Source organism: Anolis sagrei, chromosome 2, assembly GCF_037176765.1.
Source record: "Anolis sagrei isolate rAnoSag1 chromosome 2, rAnoSag1.mat, whole genome shotgun sequence".
Taxonomy (NCBI): Eukaryota; Metazoa; Chordata; class Lepidosauria; order Squamata; family Dactyloidae; genus Anolis; species Anolis sagrei.
Genome location: NC_090022.1, coordinates 224,500,060 through 224,511,662, shown reverse-complemented (window position 1 = coordinate 224,511,662; position 11,603 = coordinate 224,500,060). Strand labels below are relative to the sequence as shown.

General features: G+C 37.5%; 1 protein-coding gene across 1 annotated transcript in view; it reads left to right on the top strand.

The window, feature by feature from the left end:
- Window positions 1–11,603, top strand: part of TRPM6 (transient receptor potential cation channel subfamily M member 6) — an 89,603-nt gene that overhangs the window by 58,993 nt on the left and 19,007 nt on the right. The window contains exons 28-33 of the mRNA XM_060759690.2: window positions 283–389; window positions 1,742–1,868; window positions 3,949–4,046; window positions 6,055–6,119; window positions 7,877–7,902; window positions 10,040–10,090. Of these exons, the coding sequence (XP_060615673.2) occupies window positions 283–389; window positions 1,742–1,868; window positions 3,949–4,046; window positions 6,055–6,119; window positions 7,877–7,902; window positions 10,040–10,090 (474 nt within the window). The remainder of the gene's footprint in view (window positions 1–282; window positions 390–1,741; window positions 1,869–3,948; window positions 4,047–6,054; window positions 6,120–7,876; window positions 7,903–10,039; window positions 10,091–11,603) is intronic.

The window sequence follows — 11,603 nt, the reverse complement described above, 5'->3', positions numbered from 1 at the left end:
TTAATCATTTTAATCTAATTTTGTCTATAAAGCCAACCAACCTGTACATGGCAGATGGTTGAAATTCTGTGATGTTATTTACAACTCTTCGGGTCTTGTAAAACTGCCTACTTTATAGTTCTAGTTCTTTGTTAATTCTGTTACAGAATGTGACCCTGGGGGACTGAAATGTCCCATTCACCTGGGGGTAAATGTGAAAGTCCATTTGGGTATTTTAGAAATTCTAAGTACTACTTTGACATATAAGTGTCAATCTTTTTCCCTTCTTGCTTTCATTTTCAGAGCTATCAAAGTCTACTGAGTTACGTCGAACAGTGTGGGCAAAAACAAAACCTGGATACAAAGGAAGGAAGTCTTTAAAAAAGAAACAAAAAACTCTTCAGGTGCCAGTAAGTGCCACCAAAATTAGAATGTCATGCAATCCTTTTATGTGTGGCCAGGTATAGCAGAGTTATACTTAACCTTGCTGTGGTGGTGGGATTGTGTGCTCCTGTGGGGCAAGAAGCTAAGCTGACAGTAACAGTGCAGCTGGTGAGGTCTTCCAAATCAGACAGGTTTTTCCTGAGGAGTCAAATGGCATGGGCCAAAGTGCTACTAGGCAGCAATAGTAGTCAGGGGTAACATTAGCAGTGGATCTCTTAGACACAACTGTAGTGACACCAGGCTAGCGCTTGTGCAAAATGAGGCATGGTAAAAAATTGTCTTTTACTATGAAAATTCTTAATGAAACAATCCCAAATGGAACAAGAGATAGTGCCAGGAGATGAAACTCCCAGGTTGAATTGCACTCAATGTGCTATAAGGGTACAGCACAGGACAACTGTGAGTAGTGCTGTGCCTAATGGCGCCTCTGCACTTATGCCAAAAAGGTCTATCTAAAAGGCTCTTTAAATACTGCTCTTAGATGTGTGTGTGATGTAGCTAGTCCTGATCTTTGACTCTGTAAAGGCCATCTTCTTAACCTTCAAGAATATGAGGAAATGGATCAGCTTGGAAATTTAAAATTTATTTATATTTATTTACCCTATTTATACCCCGCCTTTCTCTACCCTGAAGGGTACTCAAGGTGGCTTACACAGAGGCACTTATTCAATGTCTTAAAACACACACAATTCCAAAATAAATAATAAATAAATTAAAATGAACATATATGAAATATTTAAAATCATTCAATTCCATATTAAAATTATGCCATCCATAATAAGACATGAATCATAAAAGGCACAACTTTGTAAAATATGAGAATGCAGTGTATGCTTAATTGGATTTTAACTGCCCTATCTGTCGGCAGAACTTGTTTTACAAACTTGCAATAACCTATCTCATATTTGCTCAAATGCCTGACTCTTCAGCAGAGCTGGGCCTTGTGTAAACCCTGCAGTGCTTTCTCACTTTGTTCTTGTTTGCTGAAGAAGGGTAGCCTGTGAACTAGAGCACCTTCCCACACTGATTATTTGGCGTCAAATCCCCCTGTTTGGTCCATAAGCTAATACTGAATCCATGAATTTCACTAATCTCATTGTTAATTTTAAAAAACTGGCCTTGATTTCCAACAAAAATGGTGGGATTTTTATTTTTATTTTCTTTTTGTTTTGTTAACATTTTGCTTGATTTATGTGGTATTTGCAATTAATTCTGTGATGTTCTCATTATGGAAAATGGGCATTTCCATTTGGGTTAGGTGAAAATGAAAGTCCTGTTATTTGTATCCTGAACACTTACTTCTCTCTTCTCTGTACAGGTGATCACAGTAGACAGTTGTCCACAGAGTACCCAAATCAGTTCAGAGCCACTGGAGATCCAAACATTAGGAAATAAGCGGGAACACAGAACCAACTGGCCAGCTGTGTCTCACTTCAGTCAGCTAAGTATGCAATCCTAAGGGAATATGAGTATGCTGCGGTAGCCAAGAACCATAATTGGTGACCTCAGTTTACAAGAACAATTTCTAGAGAAAGATTGTTAAATTTCTTGTGACTGTAAATGCTGGAGGAAGAAGCTAACAGGGAACTGCCCATGATCATGCTTGTAGACTCACCACTGGTTTATAACAAACTTCCAAACAAATATGTAGCACTGGGTTGCTGTGAGTTTTACAGGCTGTTGGGCCATATTTCATTATCATTTTCTCCTGATGTTTCACCTGCCTCTATGGCAGGCATCCTCAGGTATTGTGAGGCATGTTGGAAACTATGCAAGTGGGTTTATATATCTGGAATGTTCAAGGTGGAAGAAAGAACTCTTGTTTGTATGAGGCAGTTGTGAACGTTTAAATTGGCTACCTTGATAAGCATTGATTAGCCTTTCAGTTTCAATGTCTGGCTGTTTACTGCCTGGGGAAATCCTTTGTTGGGAGGTGTTAGTTGACCTTGATTGATTCATGTCTGGAATTCCTCTGTTTCCTGAATGTTATTCTTTATTCACTATCTTAATTTTAGAGTTTTTTTAAAAATACTGGTAGCAAGATTTTGTTCATTTTCATGGTTTCATCCTTTCTGTTGAAATTGTCCAACACGCTTGTGGATTTCAATGGCTTCTCTGTATAGCCTGACATGGTGGTTGTTAGAGTGGTCCAGCATTTCTTTGTTCTCAAATAATATGCTGTTTCCAGGTTGGTTAATCAAGTGCTCTGCTATAGCAGACTTCTCTGGTTGGATCGGTCTACAGTGCCTTTCATGTTCTTTTGATTCGTGTTTGGGTGCTGCGTTTGGTTGTCACTATGTAGACTTGTCCACAGTTGCATGGCAATATGTAGCATATTAATAGTTGAACTCTGTATAAAGTCGTCGAGTTACGAATAAGCGAGGTTCTATAGGTTTGTTCTTAAGTTGAATTTGTAAGTTGGAACAGGAACATTTTAAAGTGTAACTTCTGCCGTACACACACACACACACACACACACACACACACACACAGAGCTAGCTTTGGATAACACCTCTCTGGTGTTTGTAGCCTTGTTCAGAAGATTTCACGTTATTTTTTTGTGATAATTGGATTTTGAACTATTTCATTTGTTGTGAAAACAAGGATTGGTGAGAAAGCTTCAGTAGAGACACCTTTCCCCCATGGTAACTCTTTCAGGAATGATTTTTTCTTCCTAGGGGTAGATTTCTCTCACTTTCTGTTGTCTCACCCCTGTTCTTAACTATGAGTCATTTGTCAGTTGGATGTTTATAACTCAGGGACTGCCTGTACTACTTGTTATCACATATCATATGTTGAGCATTAATTTTGACACACACCCATGCCCCCAGGATATTACATTTCATTTGTGGGATAATGTGAATAGCTTTATGAATAGGAAAACCAATTTATTTCAGCTTTAGTGGCAGATTTCCATCTACTTTTTGAGCAACAGAACGTGAGTGGTACAATATGTTTTAGATCTGCTCTTGTTGAGAATACTGTACTACTGCTTGGTAGCATACCAGGACATTTCAAAGAATATGTTAGGAAACATAGTAATGGAACTAAGTAAATTCTCCAGAGTGTTCAGAAGTGAAGGGATCAGCTTTCCTCCAATGCAAAATGGAAAATAGTTCTGCTGTTTTCCAATGCAATCTGAATTTGGCCTACCCTGTTCCTATTACCATAAGCCACCCTCTTTTAATCTCCAAATGTATTTCAGCCCAGTGACTTGGGTGATTGTTGCAAATGGTTACTACCCATACAGAGAATGAAAGAGCAGCAAGAGCTGTTTTTATTTTTCTCCTCAAGGGCTTGTATAATGGCACCAGTTCCCAAGACCTCCAAGAGCCCTTCAAATATGCTACTTCCTGAATGGCTATTGTGCTGGAATTGGCTTTGGGGCAGCTATGTATCTCAGAAAGCAGAAATAGATCCAGGTTTCTTAGCATAAGACTTTTACTTGTTTGGTTTTTTTTTTAGCAAAAATGTGTGTTTTTATTGCAATATATATATGCTTTCTCTGCTTGTTTCCTTGGTTAGGTTTGGATCATATCAGTAGTATTCATGAGGAAGTGAAAAATCAAGAAACAGTGAGACACACAGTACAGATTTGTGACTACTTGAGACAGTCGCAAGAGGTAAGGGTGGAAAATGTATTGGAAAATACACTTTTAACATTCTGTAAATTAAGTCCACTGGATTGCTTTGCAACTCTAGTCTGAATTCATAACTGAATATGATGAAGAGACTTGCCTGAGAAATTCCAGAAGTTCCTGGGAAAGAAATAAGTCACTACCACTTAATGTTCAGGAAATAATAGTAAGAAGCCATTGAATCATGAAATGGGGATATATTTAAAGAGACTAGTTTAAAAACTTGGGTTTTATGAAGTAATTTTCTTTGCCAGAGCTTTCCAAATTGTGTGTTGTGACATGTTAGTGTGTCAGCTGCAGTGTGTAGGTGCATCACACAAATATAACAAATCTATGTGTAATAACAATATATTCTTAAAAATATAAATGAAAGGATTTCATGAGGTACCATATGTTGTGTTCCCACACATTTCATTATTAGATTTTATGTATGTGTCCATATCTCTTATAAAGGGTTGGCGTAACCTCCACTTGGCTAGTAAAACTGAATTACTGTGTCATGAAATGATGCATATCTAAAAGGTTTGTCACCAACATGAAATGTTTGGAAAGCTTTACTGTAGTCATTGGGAAACTAAAGTGAGTAAGGCTGACTGTATATTAATACATTTAAACAAATTCCAACTTCTTGGTTGTTTGGTGATGATATTGTTGCTTGTAGTTTAGGGATTAAACACATTCATGAGTTGTATTTATCAAAGAGCTAAGGAAAAAATTCTACATGTATCTTTGTTACAGTATATGTTTACTTTTTCATACTCATGTGAACTAATTTTTGAGATTCAGTAAAAAGCAGGAGGAACAATTCAAATCGGTTTTATTATATATCACCAGTATGGACTGATGTATACAGTAGACTCTTGGTATCCAGTGGGGTTTGGTTCCAAAGTCCTCCATGGATACCAAAATCTATAGCTGCTCATATCCCATTATATACAATGATATCGTAAAATGGCATTGCTTAGACAAAATGACTAAATCAAGGTTTGCTTTCTAATATTTTTGAAGGGGTTATTTTTGAGCTGTGGATAATGAATCCATGAATAAAGAACACCAACTTGTAGTCTACTGATAAAGCAGAGCTGAGTATACAGTGTACTCAAGTTTGATTAAAATACTGCACCCACCTAGTCAAACACACAACTTTAGCAAAATATTCCAGCCCTGCATATAGTATTCATAAGCACTCAGGCAATATTAACAAAGGGTTGGAAAATGGTTGCTTCCTTTTGGTGCTGTATTGATTAATCATGTGATTAAAGATGTAATGAATGAAAAACATACATGTTGTGTCTACTTTCTACCACATTCAGGTTTTTTTCACATTTCAAATACTTCCCATTAGATTTTATGAAGGTGTTTGGCTCTCTGTGGACTTAATCAGACATACGCTGAAGAGAATAATCAAACATGTAGAGACTAAATCCAATCAGTACAACTATTCCTTGCACAGAGAGTACCTGCAAGAAGTTAGTAAATTTGACTTAGAATAGGAGCCAGTGATTCATAATGCTCTTTGGTCCAACAAAACTGTTACCAAACCATGGCAAAAATCATGTTGATTAGTCCCAATTTGTGTACACCCATTTCAACCATTTGTGGAATAGTGACTCAACACATAAATAAATTCCCTTGACTCAGTGTGTCTACTGTAGTCAGGATTCACAATAGGGCTTAGTCCTCAGAGTTTTTCTGTTGAATTGTAACCCAAATTGGAGAATGAATCACTAGGACAAACATAATTCCGTGCTTCCCTCCTATTGATATAGATATAGATATATGAATGATTAAAAATAACAATAATATCATGTTTTCACACTGTTGAGTTGAGCTTCAATTGATTACAATTTCCATAGGTTTTTTTTTTTAATGTGGGCATTTAGGTTAGCAATAAGTATGAGTGAGAAATGTCCAATCATAAATTTAGGGTGTGCTTTCATTTAGAAAATGTATACAGAAAACAACAAAGTTTTCTATTTATACCCCTTTTCAGGATTTAAATAACAGCATGACTTGGACCAGGAAAAACAGGATTAATAATTTGAGTAGAAGCCATTCGTAAGTAGTCTTGTTTGTATACCATGTATGGCTTTCTTTGATTGTTTTTATGACAGATAACACAGGCAAGCAGTAACAGGAAAGCATGTCCCCTATAGCCATCTTTATCTCATGACCAAACTAAGATATTCATCCAACTTCATGATGGGTGGGAAATTCTCAGTGACTTCATTCCCATAGCAAGAAGGGCCAAAAGCAAAATTAAATAAGGAAAAAAAATGTCCATTTTTTAGAATGGAAGAAATGGTCACACATCAGGAACCCTCCAGAAGATGGTATCATTGGGAAGGGAGTGTGGCATACTAAGGATTAGTACTTCTGGAGGATCAGATTTGGCGCCACAACCAGAGTTCACAGACCACTGCTAATATTGATTGAGCTTGGGATTTATTGACAATCTATGAGGGAAGAGGCTGAGATCAAGATGGAGAAAGGCCTTGGAAAATCATATTTAAAGAATGTATTGTTAAATATGAGGTGCTTGCCTCAATCTGTATTTTGCCAAATTTGGGGAAAACATGAGCCAACTGGATTGAAAAATAGCGTTAATAAATTCTAGCTATAGAAAAGCTATCTGAATAACTGTAACAGAAAAATAGATAATGTGTGTGTTAAATTGTTAATTTTAGTATAATGGTGCCTTTCTGCCCAGAAGAAGGGGGTCAGTCTGGATTTCCTTTGATAGGATCTGTACTATGATTTCTGTTCTCCACCAATTTAACACAATTTGTGCCACACAAACAAAGTTTCTGGAGAAGAACAACTACTTTCAGAGTAAAGACCACCCAATGAAACAGGAAATAACACTTTCAAACTAGAACAGATTTTCTTTTTTATTAAAAAAAGTTGGTTTTTTAATAAAAACTTGGAAAATTTGCAAAAACTCCATGGATACGTCAAAGGTTATGAAATTTGGTGAGCTAACAGTGGCCCATGTGTTCTGCTACTGTAGCAAGTTTCATCAGGATTGGTCTAAAAATGAGAACGGGCAAATCCCCTGAATTTTCCCCAGTGCCAGTGCTGTTTATTTCCCTACTGCACATACGTGTCTGCCATTAACGACGTGATTTGGAAGTTTTGGAAGTTTCGATTTTTTTTTCTAAAAAAAATGGAAGTGACTTTAGAATCGAACCACCAGTGCCCCCTATATCTGAAACGAGTTTTGAACCTTTTTTTTTTTTGGATCAACCAAACCTAAGCTGCACAGTACAGTTTAAAGCATGTAATAAATAAGAAATACATAAAAGGTGCAAAATATACCTTTATAGACCTCACCACAAAAGCCCATGGATTTACCATGCATTGTGGTGAATCCATGAGGGTGTGTGTGTGTGTGGAGAACATGTTGTTCCATGCCCCACATTGTGCAACTAACTGTGATCCTCATCGGGGGGGGGGGCATGCCTCACCATTCAGCTTCCTGCATTGCAGGTAAGGCAATATGGGAAGGGTCATGTGTTCCTGTGACTCTCCCCTTTTTGTATGAGCCCAGCTGGAAGTACATGTGTGTTGTGTAACAGGCTCCATCCTGAAAGATGAAACAAGCAGTGTATGATGTGCCAGGAAGCCCATCCGATAAGGTAGTAAATGTGAGAATAATCAAGAAATCTAGATGAATGTATTAATGCAACACATACATTTTTGCTGTTTGCAAAATAAAGATGTTTTTGTAGTTTTCCCAGTGCCTTCAAACTTATATGATTATTTTTCTTCAAGCCAAAACTATGAAACTAATGTTTTTATTTGATTTTGAACAGGTTGAAAAGTTCAGATGGAATGGACAGTAAGCTTCTACTTGTACCTTTTACTCTTAACCGTACATTTAACAGTGAAATGCATGAAGAAATCAGTCTTAAAAAATATATTAATGCCCATTTACCAATTCACAAACCTTTCTATATTAAGTGCCTGTTAATATTTTAATACATTTGTTTGTATGATTTAAAAAAAACAAGATTAGGAGACGATTTTTTTTCTTTATATTAGAAATGAAAAAAGAAAAGAGAGAAAAAGAGCAGTAGTGGTTATATTAAATCCAGTTTGAAAATCTACTTTGCTTATATCTAACTCTGAATAATAGTGTTTCTGCTTCCATGTGCGTAGTATGACATGTTTCATGTGTCTTTTGGAGACATACTCAGCAGTGATAGTAGCAACAAAGAAAACTGCCAAATCGATGTTTAAAGAGAGAGAGAGAGAAAGTAGGTAGCATTAATTTCTCATTCTGAGCTACTTTGCTTCAGATGTTTTATTCTGGAGAAAGACTGTGCTTAAATTTGCAGACAAAAATGTTGTAAGTCACTTCTATCGGTAACTTGGAGAATGCTAGGAATATATTCCCTGTGGTCAGTTTAATTGCTACCCTGAACCATCATTTTGTAACTATGGTTTATAACTAGAGCTTGAAAAATATAGTGTTTTATTGGCACCACAACTCCCCAAAGTTACTGATTATGTTAATTCTGAAGACCTATATTCTGAAAAATAACTTTTCCATGCTCTAAGTCAAAACATGAGTTGTGGGTCTTAAGAGACCTTCCACTCAAACGCTGTATATCATATACCTTCTTTTCTACATGGAGTTTTCCATCTGCCTGGCATGTTGCCTCTTGTAGTGTAGATGCCTCTCACACATTTTTTATTATTATGGAAACATTTACTTGCATGCAGCTACCCACCTTTTTTTGTCAGGGGCAACTTAAGAAACTGCAAGTCACTTCTGGTGTGAGTGAATTGGCCATCTGCAAAGACATTGCCCAGGGGACACCCAGATGTTTTACCACCCTATGGGAGGCTTCTCTCATGTCTCCTCTTGAGAAGCCGGAGCTGACAGGCAGGAACTTACCCCACTCCCCAGACTCGAACCGCCGACCTTTCAGTCAACAATCCTGCCAGCAAAAGGGTTTAATCCATTGCATCACTGTGGGCTCCAATAATAGAATATAATAATATAAAATATATTAATAGAATAATAGAATTGAATGATAATAGAAGAATAATAGAATAGAATAATAGAATAAGTTTTATGGCCTAATAATAATAATAATAATAATAATAATAATAATAATAGAAAGAAAGTACAAATGTGTTCTGTGCCTTTAAGAAGAAGAGGCAGGGGTGAGTGGGGAGCATGTCCCATTCCTCCTTCCCTCCCTAGTACATTGAGGTGATTGTTGTTATTGTATCCAACCTATGGTGCTCCTAAGATCCTATCACAGGGGTTTCTGGTTTGTGAATCCATAGCAATCATGCCAGATGATTGCTAAAGCACAAGTTATGATTTATAAACCTGTTTGAAGCCATAATTTGTTGATGTAATCTAAATCATTCTAAACCACACTTAACCTTAAGTATACTTTGACATAATATTTGAATTGAGCATCTGTCTCTAGTAAGAGCAGAGCCTGATTTTGTGCAGCACAGATTCTGAATCACTTTGTAAGTGCCTCTTTAAATTAGTTTTCCTTTTCTATTATTTGATTGTTTCTAGATGCCATGGGTTAATGAACCAGTATTGCTCCAACATCAGTGTCATAATGTAGTTAATGGGATGCATAATGACTAGGGATAGATTTAAGAAAATCAGGCCTCTGAGATCCCTTGAAGCATAGTGGGCAGTAAACGGGCTTTTAAGTTTTTACCATCCCTGAACTACAATTACTGTCTCTTCAGCTATGGGGAAAATCAGTGTCCTTGACTTGAATATTGCTGTTGTTTTGCAGTCCGCTGTATAATTGGTTTTCTTTTACTGATCATTTACACAGGCCATATTTTGAACTTTATAGCACAGTTAACGTAATCCACCTCCATAAAAGGCTAAGTTAGCTGCTTTATTTCATCAGTTTCAAATGTACGGCACCTGCGATTGGCACATTTGCCTCTCTTCCCTTATTTAAATAATCTTTTTTTCATTCCTCCAGCAATCTCATTGTCCTTAAAACCCCTTCAAGATCTGCACCATCATTACTCAGGTAAGTCGTGAGTATCTAAATGGTAGCTGAGCCCCTGCATTAGTCGATAAGCATATTAATTCTTTCCCCCTGTCATTTTCTGATATTCTCACTTTGAAGTAGCTCTTTATCGTGAGCAGTATATAAAGATTATTCATAACACAGGAGCCTGGGAAGATTAAGATTATTTATTATTTTAGCATTGGCTTCCGCATATCAAGTAGTTATTGGCAAAATAAGTTTGGAAAGAAAAAAAATACTGAAAAGGGTTACATGATGGATTCACAAGTAAAGACAACACTAAGAAATGACAGGATTCCAAGGAAATCCACAAACAAGAGTGTGCTAATAGTTTATCACCTCCTACTTGTGTGAAAATACAATGTATTCTTTTTTTCTATCTAGCTTTTAAGTGCTTTCTGCCAGTTGGTTCTCCCTCCACCCCCTATAAATCTCTAGGTACATGGTAGTTGAAAGAGATCGGAAGATCATTGGCCCCAGTTCCTAATCATATAAAGCCATACTTTTCATCAAGCCCCTGAATATGCCTTCCTTTCTTTCATCTTGTGTTAGAAGCAGTGAGGAAGGAGAAACCTTGTGTGCCATGCCATATCTGACTATATTTTTAAAATTAGTGTCAGGAGTGACTTGAGAAACTGCAAGTCGCTTCTGGTGTGAGAGAATTGGCCGTCTACAAGGACGTTGCCCAGGGGATGCCTGGATGTTTTGATGTTTTACCATCCTTGTGGGAGGCTTCTCTCATGTTCCCATAGAGAGAGCTCATCTGCACTCTCCCCGGTTTCAAACCTGCAACCTGTCAGTCTTCAGTCCTGCTGGCACAAGGGTTTAACCCACTGTGCCACTGGGGGCTCCATCTGACTACTAAAAGAGACAGTTAGGGTAAAGATTTGGAACATTTTTTAAAGTACTTGTGCTGGTACGGCTGTACCAGGAGCTCCAACTTCCTTTTCTTTCTTTGTGTGTTTGCATGTATTCCAAAGTTCCATGCATTTTGCAATAAGGTGGCTTCCTTTGGTTTGCAGCCACCTGCCTATCATCGTTGGGTGTTTTTAGTTCCGCCCCTTTCCTCAGGGTTCAGGAAGAAAAGGGGGCCATTTTAGCTCAGTCTTACAGTTAAAAGCTTAGCTACAAGACGTGAATCAGCTCTACCTGTAGAGAAGCTTCGTTTCTTACGAAATTCCGGGGTAAAACAGTTCCAAAGGACTCCAGCTGGAGAATCTACACAGAGACTTTGCCCTGGTAAGGACCTCTCACGGCAGCCATAACGCAAATTGGAACCAGGTGTAGGGGCCCCATGCCAGCAAAGCCTAAATACAGATTGCCCAAGGAGGGGTTAAAAAGGTTTTTCCTCTTAAAGAAAAGAAACAGTTAAAGAAACAGTTCACGAAGCCAGTTGTCTGTCCCTTGTGGACAAGATTAAGAAAGCCACCAGTTGATTCAAAGTCTTTAAGTGTTTGCTTGACCTGTTGAAGATCTGAGAAGTATTTGATTGTTTTGTTGAAGACCTAAGCAA